The sequence below is a fragment of the Athene noctua genome, chromosome 1 (assembly GCF_965140245.1).
Source record: "Athene noctua chromosome 1, bAthNoc1.hap1.1, whole genome shotgun sequence".
Classification (NCBI taxonomy): Eukaryota; Metazoa; Chordata; class Aves; order Strigiformes; family Strigidae; genus Athene; species Athene noctua.
The window spans coordinates 177,736,388-177,758,018 of record NC_134037.1 but is presented as its reverse complement, the minus strand read 5'-3'; the positions used below and the strand labels follow the sequence as shown (position 1 = coordinate 177,758,018).

Here is a 21,631-nt window from a genome sequence, read left to right as displayed (position 1 = left end):
ATAGTAAGACCTTGGGTGCCACAAATGGCATTGGGTACTTTTGTGTGATCAACTACATAGAGCCATTAGCACGTCAGTTTTGGATTACAGAAATAATATAATACCAAGTATCTAACATTCCAAAGGAGCTTTTTAAAAACACAGACCTATTTGTCCATCACCACAATAAATTTATTTGCATTGTAAAACACGTATTTAGAGTGTAGTGATGCTATAGTTAGAGTGTACAAATACAAGTCCTATATTCTGTAAAACTGGACCTTGTGTTTGTAAAGCAAGAAGCTGGTATTTCAAAGCTGGCTTCAATATTCCCAATAGCTGAAATACTTTTTGTTAGGCCTGTTGATGGGTGCCATATATCATTGGATATAGTTTCCTACATGTTTCATGTTTGAAATAACAGAGAATTCCAATGTTTATGACCTTCTTATATTTTGCCTTTGAAATACAGGGTGTTTTTCCGGGTCCTCTGAAGTAATTGGAAAGCCATCTTTTGACACAAAGAGGTTTCTGGATCAGCCTGCTTCTCCTAGAGCCACACAAAGAACCTCTCTTTTACTCACCTGCTTGTTCCAGCTACTGTTCAGCTTTGGGGACAAATTTCAGCTCGCTCTTTATGTTTTGAATCTCTGACAAGTTGACAGCAGGACCTGGAAGTTTCTTAGCTCCTGGGAGATGTTTCTTGTCTTTCTCCTCCTCTGGCAAAGCAGGAACACTCTGCACGAAAGGATACCAGTGACCTTACTGCTGCAGTAGCAATCTCTTGAGCATGAGCATAGGTCAGTTATTTGAGAAACAGGAAAGGATGTTTTTATACTAAATGCAATCCCAATGGAAACTGGGGAGAGGGGGCAAGGGGGAGGACAGAAAGAGATATGTTATTTTGTTGGCTGTTGTCTAAAATGTCTAAAAGCATTCTGAAAAAAAAAAAAAATTGAAGGTGCTCATTGCAGGGGAATGTGGATCTTTTGGTAAATGAGTAAGCATTTACAGTGTCAGACCATTAGCAGTAAACTAACTGAGTGGAGTATTAAAGGCAACTACCAGGTTTTTCATATTTTAGGGGAAAAAAAGCAGAATAACCATTTTTATCATCTAATTTATTTCGGAGTCTCATAGTTGCCAGCCAATTGAGGAGGAAAACCATCATGCGCTTCTGCAGCTCTGAAGAGCTATGATAATAGATTATGGTCTCCAGAATAGATAGGACTTAATAAGAAAATTAGTATAGTAGGTTATGGACCTCCGTTCAAGTTGAGTTTGAGTTGATGCTTAATTTTTCTTAACCTCTTTTTTAAGACCAGAGGGTTTTTGTCATTTTATGTTTGAATTACGGTAGTGCCTGACAGCTATTTTGCTGACACTGTAAAAATACAGCACTTACACAATCGTGAACATCTCAGCTAATTTCCCAATGGACCACAGTATTTCAGCCCTTGGTACTTCCTTAGCTGTACTATTTCTCCTAGGTGAGGTACAGCATGTGTTTCAGAAAATTTCTATTCTAGACTGAGTAATGTTTTGAAGGAGTAGTTTTCCAGTAGGGAGTTTAAGGTTCATTCAACCTGTTCTGAATTTTATAAAGCTGGCATAGAGGGGGAATCATGTAGGTTTAGAAATAAATTAATATTTTACTGTAAATAATTTCACAATTAATTTTTTTTTTCTTTTTTGATTGTGAATGTCCTTTTAGAATGGCCTTTCTGGAGTTAATTCAGTATTTAGAATTATTAGCCACCCTTTTTGGAAAGGCGTATTGAACTTGAAGAGTCAATTCTTAATATTTTATTTTATTTTTAAAATTACAAAGCTATATTATTGGCCAGTAAACCCTTCTTTTTTTTTTTTTCTGTTGGCTAAAGGACCCCCTGCTAATTAGGAAGTAGACTTTTTGCAATGTAGCAAATAAACAAGGAATTTTAGAAAGCCTATTTTCTTCCTATCTGATCCTTGAGCCATGAGCTTGTATTGTTCTTTCCTTTGACTATTTTCTTGCATGATTAACTAATCTGAATAATTGCGAAAAACTACCATTCCCCAACCCCCCATAGCAGATACTGTGGTAAAAATACTGTTACAAGTCATCTACAATACCATTTCTTCTACAAACAGTGCAAACTTTGACCACATTTTGGAGACTTTGAACTCCATAAATTGTCTCAGGTGTGTGCTATTTAGGACTGCATTCCCCCATATCAATGACTCTGTGTGCAACGCACAACTGAGATCAGACCTTGGCCTTCAGTTTTATTGAAGAAATCTGAAGAGTGACTTAGATATACGACAGGAGTTAACAAATAACTTCATGGAAATGCTCTGACTGAAGAAGAATGATTTTATGAAATTCCCACCCCCCATTTCTTTTGCATGTTATCATGCCCACTCCACTGACCTTCAAAAATGCATGTTCCCTTCTGACTCCACCATCACTTTGAGTAAGACCCATATTTCCCTCAACTCCTTTGCCAAGGTTTGAAAATATAGTGAAAAACACTAAGCACTGTTCTCAAAAGTTATATTTGTCTAAAGCTGATCTAAAGAATCACAAGCTGTATTGCAAAACTTAATGAGATGAGAAAGCTGAAAAGATAAGTTCACTGGTAGCGTTTTTATTCTATTCCTGTTACAAGATCTGTTTCTATAGTCTTTACTCCCATTGCTTTCATTGCATATTGGCTATAAAAATGGGGCCAAGAACTTTCTGTAATGTCTGTCACATATACACTGTTCACATAACTGAGAAGAAAAGTAATATTCAATTACCCAACCAAATCTAATTATCATCACTAGTTATTTATTTTATTTCTCAAATACTACCAGAATTCACACATGCTATATTAATTTCTGCTTAATAACATGCATTCCTTCACCAGTTTAATTACTGTGGAGAAAATATGCTTTGATTTCCTTCCAGGCAAGAAAGCCACAATATGCGTTCAAGGTCACATTGTATGGTTGGTTTTAGTTTTTTAAAATCTTTGTAAAAAGATTTAAGTCAGCCTGGGTTTGTTTTCTTCAGGAAAGTTCTCTGTAAACAGAGCACTATTTATATCAAATATGTCAAAATTTAGAAAAAAATCTGATTTAGACAGCATAGGAAGGTTTATCTCTTACATAACTGAACCTGACCATTTTAAGTGCCTGTGTCAGGCCAGCAGGAGCTGATGATTTGTTCAAAACTAATCTGGCTGCTTCTTGTTTGGAGCTGAATCACCAGCAGTGCTACTGCACACCTGGAAAGAAGTGGCTATCCACCTCCCTCCTGGTCCTCACAGCTCTGCTATGCGTGAGGGCAAGAGTCCCTCCAGCCAGAACAGCTTTGCCCAGCCTGCATGGCGGTAAGTCCACAAGCCGATTCCTGCCAGAGGTAGCCAGGCTGTGCGGGGTTGATTTGAGCCTTTCCTGCCCTTGGCTCTAGGGAGCATCCGCAGCTCTGGCCCAGCAGGGTCAGTTCCTGGGTGGGGACTATATGAACAAACTCAGCCAGCTGTCTCGGAAGCTGTAAGTACCCACCTTTACTTGAGTTTTTTTCTTATTTGGAGTATCCCACTACCTTTTCCTCCACCATTGGTTTTCATTCTTATTTATCATAAAAGTTCATGGTAAATAAGGTGCTTTAATATCATCCAGAAATATGTGTTTAATCATAACCTTTGTGATCAGTGCTGGTTAAAGTATAAATTTGACTTCATATTCAAAATTCAGTGTTAAATACTCTCTGTAAAATACAGGCATGTATTTTCAGGATATTTTCACCCCTATGCAGGTAAATGGGTTCACAATTTTGGTTTTTAATTTGTAAATGTATGAGTCTCCACAGTCAATTTCTCCTTGTTGATAAATATTCCAAAAAACATCAGGTTTGAAAACCTGTTCCAATGTTGTTAAGCTGTTATTGTGATAGTAAAACCCACCACAGGGCAGCAGGTAGTAGCATATTCTTCCAAAGCCTTTCTGTAACTTTTCCTGATGTATCCCATCAACTCCCACCTGGATAAATACTGCTGGTGAAATCCTGTCTCTTTTTTCTGACAGCAGTTATGTAGTAGAGCTACACACCTTTGAAGCAGTTTAAATTCTTATAGGTGCCTTGGCATCAAAACCAGAACAAGATATATATATGAAGTGTTTAATAGCTGGCCAGTTATTTACATGAATGATCAGTACATGTTCAGCTGTGATGCCTAGGATTGCTATCAATGGCAGGGATTCTCCTGGGGGGAAAAAAAAAAAAAAAAATCAACTCCCCCTTATTTTCTTACCTCCTCCACTTCTTCAGGTGTAAGTTCTTTTCTTTTATGCGGGTGGCCTGCACCAGGTCGAAACGCTCCCATTGGAATGTTAATATTAGCCTGTGAGAAGGAAATTGTGAGGCATATATAATAGTGACTGATAAATAAACATACAGCTGGTAAATGGCAAAATTCAAAAGTGGTGGAACAAGTGTATGACATTATCATGCTTTCCGAGAACTTATGCCTTCAATGTATGTATCATCACACCACTCCCGTGGGAAAGAGAAGTGGTTTCATCTCCATTTTAAAGATGGAAAGTGAAAAAACAAAGCTACCTAGAAAGCTTTTGAAGTTCTGCATTTTAGTCTAATGATCCCTGATTTCACTGGACTTTAAACGAATGAGTACTAGACACCAAAGTGTCTTTAGGCATCTCAGTCTGCTTTGACATGGTCAAGATCAAACAGAGAGCAAGTGCCAGAATCAGCATTTAAGTGTAAATCACCCATATCCTAAAATAACACCCAAATGACTGGAGCACTCTCCTTTCCGAAGTGGCACCAGTTCTCACCTCATTTAATCACAGGTAGTTAGTAAGGAAAGCCTGCCCTGAACCAGCTTAAGCTATGAGTGTTTAAGATGTGATTTTACCAACAAAATTTACCCATGGGTGCTACAAACTGCAAAAGTAATGCCTTAGTCTTAGAAATTCGCCTCTTGGTTTCAAAGATCTGTGGGAAAAGTCAGGAAGGCTTTTTGACCCTCCAGCCCCTGCTGGGTTTTGCCCAGCCACCCCAGCCCCATCTGCAGCAGAGGCTCACAGGTTAGAGCTGGCTAGCCCCCAGCTTTAGCAAATTCCCTCCAGAATGATACCCACATGAACGCATCAATCCAATCCTTTATCTGTGGCAGAAAGCCAGTAGCCATAACTACTGGAGCTGATAATAGATACCTTCAAAGTAAAGATTTTTGAGAAAAGAATGGCAGAAAACATTGCTTAGGAAAGAGCAGCTAAAATGTATCGATTTCCCGATGTGACTTAGCCTGGATTATTTTAAAAGTCAAATAGCGTGATCAACTAAATGCACAATTTATACCTATTCTTATCTTGTTATCTCAGAAGAGAAGCTGCTCCTAGGAAATGTCATCAAAATATCATGACTCCCACTGGTAAAACCAGGGGGTGAATCGGTAATGTTACGGAGCGGAAGCAGAGAACCTTCCAACAGTGAGCTGTGTTACTGTAGTTTACCATCTGACTGATTTGTGTTAAATGAAGATGACTAATTCCATCCTTCTGCTCAAATCCTGGTCTTGGCAGATCGTGCCCCAGGTTGGACAACCACAGGAAAACAGCCCACTGTTTTCAGTAACAACTTCTGTTCTGACAGCTGTAATCAAACATCAAGCAAATTAAGAATCCTTTGGCTAAGAAGTAAGTACCTTTCCCTTTATTCTATTTATCTATTTCCTATTATTTTATTTATGCAAGGTTATCTGCCATTTCAGAAGGGCTGGCAAATGTCTGTAGGGCCATGTAGTTTATAGACAACTGGGTATTCATATGCTTTTTCACTGAGCATTAGTTTAGATACTGTGAAATCTTTCATCTGCACTTCCTAAGTTCCCAGGAGACAGGGCATTTTCAGCCCACAGTACTTAACCCATTATTTCATTTAGAAGTGGAAAAAAAGAGATTTTCTATTTTTCATTTTAAGCATCTCCCCCACTAGGCTCTGGTACCTCCAGGCAGCTTCTTTTTTTGGAATATGAAACTTCTTTGCACTTTACCGCTAGCGTGGTCACACAAGTTTGCAGAGTTGAAACATTAAGAGTTCTCTCTCCTCTTGGTGCTCATTTCAAACTCAGGCATTCCTTCCCCTTGGGGTCAATCAAAGCAGAAGCAGCCTCCCACAGCCACCCAGGGCATACCACAGCATGGCAATTCTGATATCCATCCCTTGCATTTCCTACTGTGATTGACAGACCAACTGTGACTAAAAACAGTTCAGGAAACAAAAATTAACTTCTAAGTGCCAGACTGCTAATTAAATTAAGTAAACCACTCTTTGATCTGCTTCAGTATTTTCACAGTAATCTCTGTCACACAAAAGCAGTTTGTACTATTTTACCTGTAATAAGGGCATTCACATCAGAGTTTGGACAAGACATACTCAGATATGAAACATTAACTTGGTAAAATGAGCAGCCTGTAAGACACAGTTTAACACTGTCTGGATCTGATAACACATATTATAAGTTAAAATATTTCTAGTATGAAATGAAAGTATGACTTATTTCTGAACAGAGGTATCAAAGTCCTGAGCTGTAAATCTCCCTCTTAATCCAGTGCTGGTCCCTTCCTGCAGATGAGCAGCCACATAATGGGTGGACCAAATTCTGTATGCCAGTGTAGGTCTGCAAGGACTCTGTTGTGGTGAGATCAACAGAAGTATGCAAATGTGTTTTTAAAATATATTTCAAGGCTCTTGGCACCTGTCTGCTGGGACAGAGATATGAGCCTCAGTGATCTCTTCCTCGCGTGTTCCCTGTCCAGGAAAATGCTAAACAGGAAATATTTTGTTGCAAACTAGTGAAATCCTAAATTATAATTGCTTTAGAGAGACTCTCTGGTGTGATTATTATTTTTAATCATACTAATTATGAAAACTATTGGGTTTGCATCTTCCTTTGTTTTTTGGAAAATGCCTACCATAGTTTGGATGTCATTGCAATTTTCATAATAAGTAGGTATGTACTGATGTACTCTACTAAGGTCTTCCTGAACAGATCAAAGGAAAATGCCTGTAAGCATGACATATAACATATATTGCTGGTTTGACTCAATTAAACTGGTATTTAGAGATTTGTTTGTTTAGTGTTCTTTTTTATGTTGAATAGAGGCAGGTTATCCAGATTAGGATACAACTCATGCAGCTATGCATGAGTTGAGGACTGTTATGGATAAAATTCTTCACAGCATCACAGTCATCCCTGGCTGTCCAGGAGGATGACTGAATAAGCTGGAAAGCCGCTTCAAACTAAATGTATTCAATTTTTAAATATAATAAAGGAACAACAGAGAAAACTGAATGTAATTTGAAAAAAAAAAAAATTAGAAAACCCCTCATCCTTACCTATGGGGAAAGCCAAGGGTGGTGTTTGTTGGTAGAATAATTTTCAGTCAGAGCTCTATACAGCCTTTTACACACTGAGAGGGGGAGGCCAGCAATGAATGTTACCAGGAATAAACAATACTTTGGTCCTCTTCCTCCCTGAACTACTCATGGAAACCCGTTGCTACCTTTAACTCTTCCACATCTGTATTTAGTGGCTGTTGGCAAGTGAAGATTTTAACATACGTCTCATACAGTCAGAAAGAAGCCACTTCTGACACAGAGTACCATGAAATTCTTCAGTTAGTAAAGTGTCATTGCATTTCCATTGCTGCAGCATGATGTATATTTTCCAGGAGATGTGGGTCCTACTATAATAGCACATAATATCAAAGGATCATAATATATGAATTACAATGTATAAAAGTAACATCACATTTTGAGTCGTGGTTCTTAGAGTGCTCAAAGTATAATAGGCATGAATTCAAGTGCAAGTGTCCCTGCTGGAGCAACCTTTGACACAAAGTTTAAGAGATTTGTTTTAAAGTTTCTGCTGTAATTTTTCTCATGATTCAAATTACCTTTGCAAAAATTAAAGTTTCTTAAAATATTAAACTTAGTGCTTAAAAGTAATGCGCTTTTTAAAATGGACGGACTAGAAGCAATTTTTTAACATTTAGAAGTTGAAAAGTCATAATAAAAATAAAAAAGACTCTACAATTGCTTCTTTAAAGAAAAAAATAAACCAAATTCATTCCTTAAAAATGTTCGTATGTGCCTAAGGATTTTAAATGTAAAATGTAAATACTTTTGAGCTATAAATTAGCTACATTTTTTCATTAATCATACAAGCATTTATATTATCACTCTAAAAGAGGGATGAAAATTTGAACTGAGTTAAATCAATGACAAACTTCTGCTAATTTCAACTGAATCAGAGCATTAGAGCGTGCCTGTTCTAGTAGAGTTGATGATGATAAAGAGAACTAGCATTTTTACTGTGCCTTGCAACTTCAGAATGCTGTCTAACCACTGGATAAATAATCTTCTTGATATTCCAATCCATTGAGTTAGTATTATCTTGAGGAAACAGAACAGATCAGTCTTTAGAAATTCCATTTTGTGTTTCTTATGTAATTTCAAGGGAACCTGAACTGGTGGGTAAAATTTCACAAAGTACATGAGAATTCTGTAAAATTCTGCAGTTCAGGAGTTATTTTGGCCTTTTGACAAGAATTGATGATAGCATGAGCTAATTACATTCTTCATGATGCTACTTCATTGTGATGGGATAATTCTCCAGCTGCTTCATTTACAAGCATGTAACAATCAACTTCACCCTTATAAGTATATGCCATTTGAGGAGGCATGTGATGTACAAGAATTTTTTTAATGAAAGTACCAACATTTCTCTCATTTTACTTTGTTGTTTTGTTTTTGTTTTTTTTTTAATATTTTTAAAAAATTGGAAGTTATGGTTTTTTTCCTAAAGGAATGCAGAAATGAAAAACTTCCAATACCTATGCCATCATCTTTTCAATCTATAATTCTTCCAGAATTATATTAATTTTGTAGAAAATCTAATAGTTGCAAGAATTAATTTTACTCATAATGCTGATCAGTTATGCAGATGTATCACCATGTTTTGCTTAGATGATCTACCCACAGGCATAACCTAACACTGGAAAGAACATGCAAGCAAGCGATCAACCAACCTATCTGATCCAGATTTTTATCAGCTCAGATCATAAGATGCTCTTCAGGTCAAACTTTTTCAGTGCTTTCATACCTTCCAAACTTTTCACTTTAAAAGAATAATCCCCAGTTAGCACTTTTGTGGTGTTTTGTCTGAGCAAAAATCCAGTTTGCCAAGCAATGAAGGCTGGGATTTATTATTTTATTATATTAGAAACATAAATACTGTCTCTTACCTGAATGGCTTTGACATGTGACGCTGGCTGTTTTGACATTTTTAAGACAGAGGCTTATCCCTGCAAGCAAAATGGGAAAGTGTTACAGGCTCTGACATTCTGATAGCTAAGACAGATAAGCTAGAACTTAACCCATGCTGCCTCTTGACAGGCATCCATTTCATCGGCCCAGCTCCTGTTTCCATCTCAGTTTCAGAGTTGCTTAGTTATTCCTTCTGAATATCAGGAGACAGAACACCTGAGCTCCTCCAATTAATCTTTTATAGCCACAAATGGAGCTATCTCTTTCACATTAAAAACAATAATGAGTAAAGATAAGGAATCTCTCAAACCTTAACGGCAGTGTAAAATGAGTAAGAACTGAGGGAAGCATTTGAGGATAAAAAAATGTCTGATTATCTCTGTCACAGTATGTACATGGGAATTATTAGAACTCTCAGTTTAAACCTTATTTCAAATAAAGCATAACTTGCCACAAAACATTGATAAATGCAGAAATCACCATTTTCTGACTCACAAATCCTTGCAAATCTTTAGTGCCTATAGATTGAAAATTATGAAGATGGTCAAACTGTAAAGTTCTCTGACAATTCTAGGGCAGAAAGTAGCCTATCTTCGAAGTTTTAGCTTATATAGATTCATCAATTTTCTTTAGCAATAAGATAAAAAAGAAGAGAGTTTTCAATATAATTGTATGCATGAGAAGAAATATGGACTAATATAGTATTAATATATAACAACAAAGGGAAATACACCATAGTAAAAAAATTCTGTAAAGTTTTTTTTAAAAAGCAAGAAATTTTATTATCAGATTAATTGAAACATAATCTCAGCCTTTTATTCTTTCACTGAGAATTAAGATTTTAACTGGACTAGACTTTCATCAAAGTCTGGTTATTTAACCATTATAACACAAAATAAGATAGTAATACTAAAAGGTGAGAAGAGAGTTCACCAGAGAACTCATTGATCACAGCCAGACTAGAGCATATTTTTGCTCCTATACTTAACCTGAGATGAGAAGGAAAGTATTGAGAAAAGTAATAAATGACGTAGGAGAGAACAGTAGAAATATACTTAGAAATCAAAAGTGGGTCAAAGGCTTTCGTACTCCAAAGAGTATAACTGTCACATGGAGGCAGTACCGCAGAAAAGTGTAGGTGAGTTGCAGGTTGGCTTCAGCCTGGAATATCAGCCTGAAATTGTATCACTGGAGCTGCATGGAAGACTTGCCCTTGCATATTCTCACATTGGCTTTAAATCTGTGTATAACGGTGAGCAGAACTTAAACTAAAAATGGCCTGCCATTAGAGGTCTCCCTCTGATCACACTCTCAGCCATAAAGAGTGCTGTCCAAACCAACACAGTGTTAAGTCAGAGGACGTCATCTTCATAAGTTGCTTCTGGTTTAAATTGCTTCCATTAAATTAATAACTCAGAAAAAATTCCTGCTATGCAAAATAAAAACAGCGTGCTACCAGTCGGTTTTATACTGTGGTTTTACATTTACATTTACAATCTTAAAATCAGAGGTAGTTCTAAAAACTTCAGAATTCACTTTAGGGGATGAAAACTCAGCCACTGAAGCTCATGAAAAATTTTGCACATGTTTCAAAAAGCCAAAAGCATTTACTGCACTGTCCTTCTTTCATTTTTGAAAATCTTTACTATGCACAGAGATAACTGTGCTGTTAACCAGTGATTGTATTCCAAAGATATTACAAAACAATCCCCCAGTTTATTGGAAAGATAGGACTCACAATACAGAAAAGTTTAATTAATTTTTCTTATCACCTTCTCCTCTTTCTAATCAGATGGAAGAATGGAAACAAAAACACAGGAAATTAACATGGAACATTTTAAACCACCATGGATCTACTTTCTAAACGCTGTCACAAAAATTCAAGCTGAGATGTACTTCTCCATCTTGTGTGAATGTGCATTGCAAAAGCACCGATAGACACTTCTTGGGCCATCTAGAGCTAAACAGGCAAGGATTGATATTGAATCTCAACTTTAAAACAAGCCCAGTGATAGTGCTACTCAGAGTTGCTCTGGGTTCACAAAAAGTCTGTGTTCAAAATGATTGCAATCAGACACCAGTTCCTAAAGACAGATGCATGATACAATTGTGTAGGACTGTTTTTGGAGGAGGTGATCTTCCTACCAGTTCGTGCTGTCCTCATTACTGCCAGAGAAATCAGGACAACAGCACGCTACTGGGTAAAAATAGACAATCTCCTCTAGCTCTCTCCCCTTCCTTCCCTTCCCTGAGTTTCCCTCCAGAGCAATACTGACCATCAATCACAGGAAAATAAACCTTAGATTACAAATGCATCCATTACTGAAGTGATTAGTTCATTCTTATAAATTCCTTTGTTCTTTTGCCATGTGCCTCAGAGAGAGAGTGAAGAGTGCTGCACTGATTGCATTATTTCTGGCATTCCAATCAGCTCTGCAAACTTGAAAATACCACTCTTCACTCTCATTTCCACGGCAGGATTTCAGATGTACAGAGCCAGACAAATGCAGACACATGCAGCATGTATTCCCCAGTGTGGTTTTGGTCTCCCCACACCTTATCTTTTACCTTTTATGGGCTGCATGCTGAGCCAAACTTAGAAAGCAATGGCAACATTAGTTCAGTTTGGAGCTGTTGTATGCCAGACTTCCCCTGCAAATTTCCTTGTTTCACAGTAGAAATACTCATTAACAGGACTATTCATGAAACACGAGACTACTACAGTGAAATAAATCAGTGTTCTGAAAGGAAACTTTGTAAAACAAAGGACCTATCTTCTGTCCCCCTGCTAAAAATAATTTCTAACACGGCCACAGCAAGATGATAAGCTGACTTATTCAATTTGCTTTAAATACGATGAGATATCATAATGGCATCTTTTGTAATCCACACAAGAGATGTACAGTAGCACACAGACGACAGAAAGAGCCCTCCCCCTGCCCCAGCTGGAAGCTGTCCTTTCCCCCTGCCGCACTCATGGCATCAAGCACAACGGGTATTTTGGACACAGAACTCCAGTGTATTATCTTATTAAATGGCTTTGACAGGAACTACACTACTGTGAGACCTAGCTAGTAAAAACAAAGAAGAGAAACCCCCACTTTGCAGCTTCCAGCATGTTACAGAAAAACTTACGACATGCTCTAGGCAAATGTGATCACATTTTCTGTAATGCAGTTGACTCCACTACAGTTACCTGTTAAGCTTACAGAGAAAGAACACCTCTCTTACCATCAAAACTCTCATGTAATATTTCTCTAGTTATAACAAACATAAAGAAAACAATAAGCATATTTATAACCTATGTACTACAGTATTCAAACTAATACACAGTTATGCTTCTTATGAGTCACTAGGTATTTAAGTGACTTTCTGGTTTAAATCTTTAAAGATCCCCACAGACTATGAAGCAATAACTGTAACAATCTGCTCTGAATATGCCAATATGCTGCATGAGACATTAAGATAAGCAGAAACCCACAACTATTGTAGTCATCTTGAAGCAGTTATTAAAGAGTTATTATAAGAGTCTTTCAAGCTTTTAATTGACCCCTTCAAGATTAGCTTAATTATTTACTTATATAAGAAAAGCTCCAAACCGTCAAGTGAGTATGTGCACCTCCTTTTGATGCTGAAAGAGGTACCTTCTTCCACCAGCTGAGGTATTGACTGTGATCCTTTTAATGTGTCTGAAATAGCTCCGATGCTTTCAGCCCGGACGGCACTGAGAGCTGCTCCAGGCTGGAGTGGGACTCGGCTGAGAAGCAAAGTGTAAAAGAGAATTCCTGTCATAGCTTCCAGTTGTTCTTCCTAAATATAGAGTTTGATTCACCCTGTAACTTGGTCCCCTGTGACACTTGACCATCATGAAACCAGGGCTCAAGTGTTAAGCGGGAGGTGTTGAAGGAACACACCTTTAGGTCCTTTTCCTGCCCTCCCTCTCCCTGTCGTTCTGGGCTTTTCACAAGCACCAGGCATACAGAGGCAGAAGGTAACACACAAATCTTCCCCTGGTGTTTGGGGCAGCGTGTGCCTCCCTGCTGCCACACCGGAGAAGAAAATAATTATGGAGACGTAATTACAAAGAACTCACCTCGGAGGAACTAAATAAGGGAGGTGAATGCCACACCAACATGACCGTATCACTGCCGGGCTGGGAGCGAACTTGCCCAGCAGCTGCTTCGGGGTCTCGGCATAGCGTTCCTGCGTGCAGGACAGCCGTGCTACCGAGGAGGAGGAGGGCTTCTGACTGTGCGAGGCCATAGTGGCTTCTGACTGTACGAAGCCATAGGGCTTCTGACCACGCAAGGCCACAGCAGCCAGATGCTGGGCCTTAGCACACGTGGACGAAAAGAAGCTGAAGGAAGAGTGTAGGGGGGAGTTGCTACAGCTCGTGAGGGAAGTGAAAGGTTATTATTCAGCCATGCTTGTGCTGGCTGGAGTACTGCCTTCAGTGAAGGCAACCGAAGGAGATGTGCCACAGCAAGTCATGCGTGGGGCACAGCCTCGTGTTTCCACTCCCAGAAGCACAGCCTCATCTTCAATGCATCTTCACAAGAGTGAACTTTCCTCTTCATCACTTGTCTGCCATACCTGTCCTCTGTCTGAGCCACAACACGAACAGTGACAACAGCAGTGTCATTATGGGCAATACTGTTGTGTCCACTTGCTGCTGCTGCTACTTGCAACTTTTAGAAGATCAGTAATGTTCAAAATTAGTGCCAAAGACATTTAGAACAACTAGTGGTTGGGACAGTGATTTCAGAGAGGATTTCCCCTGACTTTAACCTATTTGACCAATCACTCATTTCAAGTATCCTCAAAGAGGATCACTTCATTAAGTCGGTGACTCACTCTCTCCTGCCCTCCTTCCCAAAAGCACTGTCATCTGGAAGCAGATGATAAAGCTGATGACTTGCTCTGGCATCTTGCAGACTACCCATAGCCACCCCCTTCCCAAGGAACTGTGACAAGATGGACACACAACCAGGCATGCAACAAGCACATGCATCTGTGTTAGGTCAAGACTGGTGAAGGTATGTATAGCAGTCAGCTCATTCCGAGGACACCCCTTGGTCTATTCCTCAGAAAGGCTGAGCACGGCTGTTGTCAAACATTTTGAGGCATGAGAAGACTCTTGCACTTGAAGCACGGCAGAGTTCACAACAGGGCGCACAGACCTATTTTGCCTAGAATGGAGGAGTTTGCTGTTACAGTCTAAGATCCTGCCTTCCAGGTGGTTGAGACCATGTTAAAGGAAAGCTGGAGTCTTTACATATCTCCATGCGAAGGTTCATACTTACAACAAAAATATCAGAAGGCAATGAAAGCAGCAATATATTTTTGTAACATGGTCTTGTACATGAATTTATTTCAATTTCTATTAAAATAGTTATATTATAAACTAGCTCTGGAATATACAGTTCTTTCTTTCATGTGGCATTAATTTAGCAAAGATAGGCCACTGCTTACGTTTTATAATCCCATCATCTTCTAAATATGCATAAGAAATACCAGCTTCACACTGTTTCCTTCAAGAATTTTTCATAGCAGTGACAAGTAATTTAACAGATAGTCTTAGTGATACGTAAACAAGAATCTACCCCTGTCACATATCTAACACTCATAAACTGTCACACCTAAATTGTGGGGATAAAAGAAGTACACTGAAATTTTATTACTAATATCAGAAAATGTAGGTCTGAGTAGATTTTAAAGGGAAAAGCAGGCACTTTTACCATTATTTTGCAGAGTACCATTACCTTTGAATAACCACTGGGATGCACAGCCCCATGACTTGCAGATTCATCTGCTAAATATGTGCAGCAGATGATTTACTAAATAAATAATGAGGTATACGTGCATTTCAGATGATGGATTCAATGCCTGGCAAGTTAGGGCCAGGTACATTGACAAATGCTGCATAAATTTATTGTCTTGTGTACAGAGATCCAAAAGAAAAAGTAACAATGTATTTATTTGAAGTATGAAAATCCCAGTATAGTTCAAAATATACTTTTGTTGCATTCCTAGAAGCTTGTCTAGTTAACATGCTTCCTGGAACAGCTTATTAGTTTTGAAAGCGAAGTTGATGGTTAAGAGAAATACATACATATCTTACTTCTTGACTGCAATATTTCACTGTATAATGTCAGAACCGTTTATTTAAGCTGTCACTACTTAATATGCTTACTTAAATGTTTTGCTTTTTGAGAAACCTCATGAGCGCAGATATAACTTCCCTGGCCCCCAAAAGAAAAATATTTTTTCTATTATATTCCAAAATGTTTTAGTGAAATGCAAACAATGTAATACAATTGAAAATGCAAGTCAACGAAGGAGCAGCCACAACTCCAGCTCATTTGAAATAAGACTTTTTTAAAGTAAGAAGTTAAAAAATACATTCCTGGTGTTTTGCTTCAAATTACCAAGTAGTAGCAATATATTCTAGATCTTTGGCAATGTAAAACTTTATTTTAGCTCTACAAATTACAGTTTATTACCAGGTAAGAATAGTGGGGCCACGAAATTAAGTATTTGGTTAATTTAATTCCTACCACTAACTTAATTTTAGTTGTTTAGTGAAGAATAAGAAAACTAAACTTGCAGTGCAACTAGTGCAACTATTCTCTTCAATTGACACACCTGAGTTATTGACTAAGATTTAAAAATAAGAAACCTGCTATCAGACAGATTTACCAGAGGACTAATGTAGAGGATCCTGGCAAAAACAATAACACCATCCATTTTCTAAGTCACACAGATTTTATTTGTACATTTGGACTCTTCTCCCTTAGTAAAGATATGTCTACTCCATGTAACAATGATTTGGCACATAGTCTTGATGAAAGACAGAGACTTCTAGCAATGGCATCCAGTCATACAAGGTTAGACAGAACACAAAAACTTAAAGTACAGTGGAGAGAGCAATTACCAGGCATCAAAGCCCATTCTTACTCTTGATTTAAACTGGAAATAATTTTGAATCCTAGATTGCAGAAAGAATATTAGACCTCAGCTGCTCTGTCAAAAGAAAAGTTGTTTGAAGAAGTATCATCTACTGTATGATTGTTTCTCACAGTTTCCCCCAATCTATATGTTTCTTAATATCAAGAAAAAAATCAGGCACTTTCTCCTGAGTTTCTACTCATACAGCTATGCCAACAACAATAACATTAGCCTATTTAAATAATGAATGACATAAAGTAGCATGCAAAAATGTTTGCTATTATCTAGTGGACAGGAAATGAACAAACATATCTAAATTAGTTGATTTTGTTTCTGTGACATTTCTGAGCTGCTAAATATTAATTCAACTCCTGCATGCTCTCTTTCTTTTCCATATAAAAGCATGATGATTATTATCACAGATTGTTCCATCAAGAAATAATTAGCCTTGTATTAAGAAGATGATCTCATTAGAGGCTGCCAGTGACCTTGTTCTAAATTTCAGTGCATCTTTTAATAGCATTGTTAGCATCATCTAAGAATTTGTATTAAGTTCTAAAAACTGCATTATGAGTATAACCCACACAAATGCTAGATCATAGCTTTGACCACTGAATTACCCCAAAGCCATATTCTCTTTTGCTTTGTATTCTGTAAAATTCTTACTTACCAAAATGTTTTGAGTGACAGAAATGTGATGATGAAGTACAAGCAACAAATTTGTTTCCACTTTTCTCCTGGCAAATTTTAGCCACTATACCTGGCAAAGCTGATACCATAAAAACATATTTTGAAGGGAATATTAATTTTAAATAACATGCTGATTTAGTAAACATCCTGTCTTCTATAATGATTCAGCATCATTTGGAAAAGAAACAAAAAACATGACATTGCACCATCAGATATTGATCTGGGCAAACAAGTTTGGCAAAATAGGAACTGACTGAATCATTGGTGAAATTTTGAACAGAAAGACTACTCACCATTTTCACAAATCAAGATAATTCGAATAGGCATCTATTATCTTTTACACATCACCTGATGTACAGCAAGGAATTTTGCTGTTGTACCCATCTGACCCAAAGATGTACAAGAACTAGGTACAGATACACCAGAGGACTTGGGGACTAGTGCCACACAAAGCAACGTACTTATCTCTTGTAATAAAGCACAAAACAAAACTGCAGCTGTGCAGGTAATCAGCTCACACACAGCTATGATCCCACTGTGAGAGCAATCATCTGAAGTCTAACAAAGAGAACACAGACTAATTTCTGATGATTCCTCACCTAAATGGCATAACAGGAATAAAGACATGGTTGAGACATGAAAAATCTGCCTGATAGAATGATGCACCCAGAACAAAGGTGATGAGGCAATGGGCTGGAGGGAGCAGAATATCAAGGATATTATCAAGAAATTAATGCCTTTAGATAAAAAATTACCAAATTCAAGGACAACTGCACCAACCTTCTGAATCATATGTGACTGACCAGTTGTTATCTTTGGTTTGCATCTGCTAAACAGAAAATAAAAGATGCAAGATTGACAAACTGTGTGAAGATTTTTGAAGTTGGAATCAATATCAGGACACTTATCTTAGTTCCCATGAGCCATAAGGAAAAAAAAATCCTTAGCTTCTCATACCTCCAACGTTCTGAAAAATAAGACAATTAAGAATGAATGCTTTCCATGGTGAAGATACGAATAAATCTCCTAGTCATACCTATCTATCAAGTAGTCAAACATGATCTACATCAAACCCTACTTTTATTGAATCAGATCTACTACAGGAACTTTCTTCAATCATCTGTGGTCTCCTGCCACACAAATATTTTCTCTGTTCAGAGAGAAATTGCCAAAAGAAATAAGTGTTGGCACAGAAAGAAATGTCCTCCAACTGCTAATTTCTAAATTATGTTTCTCAATCATATCAAATATCAAATCTCAAGTATTAAAAATAGTATAAACATATTCTCTTAGGAAATTATACAGAGTAGTTTTAAAATTCACATCTTACTTTACACCCATATGAAGTAGGGTTGTGGACTGTCAATATCTTCTATCCAAGGATAATAACAAATCTGAAAATAGAAACTATAAATATTAAGCTGCTTTATACAGCCACATCAGACTGTGCCACACAGGGGGTAGCCCTTTGAAGTACTGTTCAGTTCTCAAGATCTGGAGCTAGAAGTGGTGCTTGAAAAACATCTGTCCTGGAAATTACGTTCGAGGACTGCAGGCTTCTCTGTGTTTCCTGTGCTCACCAACTACCTGTGAGGTGCTAGGCCATAATCTTTATGTTCTGGCTAGAGTATCCAGGAAGATGTTCACAGCTTTATTGCAGCCAGCTCTCAAACTGATTATTTTCATTAGGTAGAAATGTTCTTACCTCAGGTTCCCAACATAAACTGATCTATGTAAAGCAAAACCACTGTCCTGTTGTGGATCGTTCACAGGTGCTCTGGCTGACAAGGGGCAGAGGGGCTTTGTATACTGGGACACCAGTCAAGATTAGAGTTTATCCACTGTGTGGAAGGCTGTGTGATCATGAAGCAGCTCCTTACAGTCTGGTCCTTGAGGCAGAACAAAATCACTGCTGGTTTAACTGAGTGCTATGCTGTATGATGAAACAATTCAGGAGCTACTTCAACCATCTGTACAGTCCAGGCAGACAGTTGTGGTGATATATCCTCATCAGTTCATCCTGCACAAGACATTTCTATTATTCAGAAGTGCTAAATACCATATATGCGTATGTGATCAGAAATGCTACAGGCTTTAATCATGTTCTGTTTTGGACAACTTGGTCTTCTCCAAACTGTTATCTCACTTTGAGTTACTCAAGCTAAGTACACTTTTACCCCTAGGGTTCAGTGTTGCCCTACAAGTTCTGGGGTTCAAACAATAGGTCTGATGCTATCCTGTGCATTTACTTCAGGTTACAATAAGCATGAAACAATACCTGTTAGACCAGAACTATTCTGTTTTTTTTTTCCATCCTGCAGCAGAATAGGGGATCGTGTACATAGGGACTTCACAGGTAATTTAAAGCAAAAAAACCCAAACCACAAGTGTTTGGCATTAGCTTCCCTTGTGTGCTCTCCTCCTTCACTGACTGAGCCCTTTTTTCCTGCAATTTAGGTAAACCCATTTTCAAAGACAGACTTTTAAAGCTGTAAAGGGATTGCAGCATAGGAGCTAATGCTGAGCAGCTACTTTGCAGTAGATACTCCATGCTTTTTCTCACATATAACTTCTAAACGACTGCAGAAGATGCAAAGGCCAACAGGTGAGCAAACAAGACTATCAGCTAAAATGAGTAGCTGAAGCCCCAAACTAATATTCTTACAGAAGTGTATTCTAGAATAATATTTGAGCCACACCTCTCAAGTTTCTCTGTTTCCTTTGTTTTTCTTTAGAGTTTGACACCCATTTCTCCTTGGAGAGCAACAGCTTTGGAGGACCTTCTCTTAGATGTAATTTCAGTTGTGATGTGCAAATGTACCAACAGATGGGTAAATTCTGCAAATCAATAGCAATTAAGACAAACCTGTCATTCGTTTTGCTATAGATCAGCACTAGTAATTGACAAATGGTGAAAAAGCGTGTATAACTACTCTTTGTAGCAGATTAACCTAGCAAAGACATGTTTCTGTGAACATTTGTGCTTTTCCTTTACTTATATTTTTCATAGGAACAGTGACTTAAGAACAAATTTCACTTATTTCAAGAGTCAAAATCCCACCTTTCCAGCATGTATTTTTGGCAACCAGGTTAAATATTGCAAACAAACCCTGAACCTTAACAGAACATTTTGACCTCATTTCTACTTAAATAAAGCAATACTGTTTTGTACTGTAATTGGAACATTAAAAACTACCAAGAAAACTGTGTAATGTTCTGCTCTTTTCTTTTCTAGGCACAGCAAGGATGACTTGTTTATTTTCTTGTTTGGGTTTCAGTTTAAAAGATCACACATATTACATGTCTCTGTAATTCTCATTACCTGAATTTCTCCCATATTCTGAGATTTTTACATAATATTATTAGTAAGGTAATTGAAAACATATTTGTCCTTCAAACACTTACAACCAATGTTATATACATCTCTGTAGTGTGTCAGTCTCTGTATCTCTACTCTTGTGTCTCAGATTTCTTCTTTACTCTGATCTTTTTATTCCCTCCAGAAGCAATCTCCTAACCTGCATAAGTGCTTAATGGACCATATATTTCATCTTTACCCATCTATTTCTTCTTTCATACATTCTTGTCTGTACTTGAAATTCTCAGCTAGACTTGGGCGCTCATTCTGCAAACATTCACACACTCCATGAAAGCATCCCTTCAAGTTATGCTGGCACATGTATGCTTGCAAAATCACATGTTATTGCAGCCTTACTTTCTTCTGTTTAGCTCATCTCAATGCCCAAAAATCTAGTGATGAATACCACTCAGAACATATCTAAAAATCCATTTGCTTTCTTCTAGGCTCACTTATCCAATCCAATAACGTTTTTATTGTATTATCTTCAAACTGTCAAAATTTACAAACTCTCCATGCCAAAATCCACATCTTAGCTGATTTTAGTTCTGAGCCTGCAATGAACTGTGATTGGGTACAATTTCCCTGAAACCCTGCAAACACCCCTCTAACATCAGAGCTTTTGAAAGTGTAGTTAAGACTTGTTTTACTTTTCTTTCGCAATGTGTCTTCTAGAGTAATATCTGAATAATCACATATCAGCTTCAATAATAGATCAAAGTTGAAGAAATTAATTATCAGATATACTGATAATTAATTTTAAGCTAAATATATTTACTACATCTAGAATAAGATGCCTATGATACTAAGCCACTAACTGAACTTGATAATATCTTAATTAATGTGTCAGCCAAAGAGTTGTGGTGAACGGAGTTAAATCTGGTTGGCAGCCGGTCACGAGTGGTGTCCCCCAGGGCTCGGTGTCGGGGCCACTCCTGTTTAACATCTTTATTGATGATCTAGACGAGGGGATCGAGTGCACCCTCAGTCAGTTTGCAGATGACACCCAGTTGGGTGGGAGTGTTGATCTGCTCGAGGGTAGGGAGGCTCTGCAGAGAGACCTGGACAGGCTGGAGCCATGGGCTGAGGCCAACTGGAGGAGTTTCACTAAGGCCAAATGCCGGGGGCTGCCCTTGGGCCACAACAACCCCCAGCAGCGCTACAGGCTTGGGGAGGAGTGGCTGGAGAGCTGCCAGTCAGAGAGGGACCTGGGGGTGCTGATTGACAGCCGGCTGAACTGGAGCCAGCAGTGTACCCAGGTGGCCAAGAAGGCCAATGGCATCCTGGCTTGTGTCAGCAATAGCGTGGCCAGCAGGGACAGGGAAGGGATC

The 21,631-nt window shown here is 38.1% G+C and overlaps 1 protein-coding gene and 1 long non-coding RNA gene across 6 annotated transcripts in view; one reads left to right on the top strand and one right to left on the bottom strand.

The window, feature by feature from the left end:
- SMPX (small muscle protein X-linked) overlaps positions 1 to 13,063 on the bottom strand; it is a 43,864-nt gene extending 30,801 nt beyond the window's left edge. For 2 of the 5 annotated variants that reach the window (XM_074905968.1, XM_074905993.1), the window contains exons 1-4: positions 12,904 to 13,051; positions 9,283 to 9,342; positions 4,263 to 4,352; positions 564 to 717 (exon numbers count right to left, since the gene is read on the bottom strand). In XM_074905968.1, coding sequence (XP_074762069.1) covers positions 577 to 717; positions 4,263 to 4,352; positions 9,283 to 9,321 — 270 coding nt within the window. In that variant the 5' untranslated portion in view covers positions 9,322 to 9,342; positions 12,904 to 13,051 and the 3' untranslated portion in view covers positions 564 to 576. Of the gene's footprint in view, positions 1 to 563; positions 718 to 4,262; positions 4,353 to 9,282; positions 9,343 to 12,881 lie in introns of all 5 variants that reach the window. The other 3 variants (XM_074905977.1, XM_074906003.1, XM_074905985.1) reach the window with 3 other exon arrangements.
- On the top strand, positions 677 to 20,132 carry LOC141960508 (uncharacterized). The gene is made up of 3 exons (XR_012633660.1): positions 677 to 779; positions 19,400 to 19,547; positions 19,678 to 20,132. It is a non-coding gene; the product is annotated as an uncharacterized LOC141960508 (long non-coding RNA).
- The last annotated feature ends 1,499 nt before the right edge of the window (positions 20,133 to 21,631 follow it).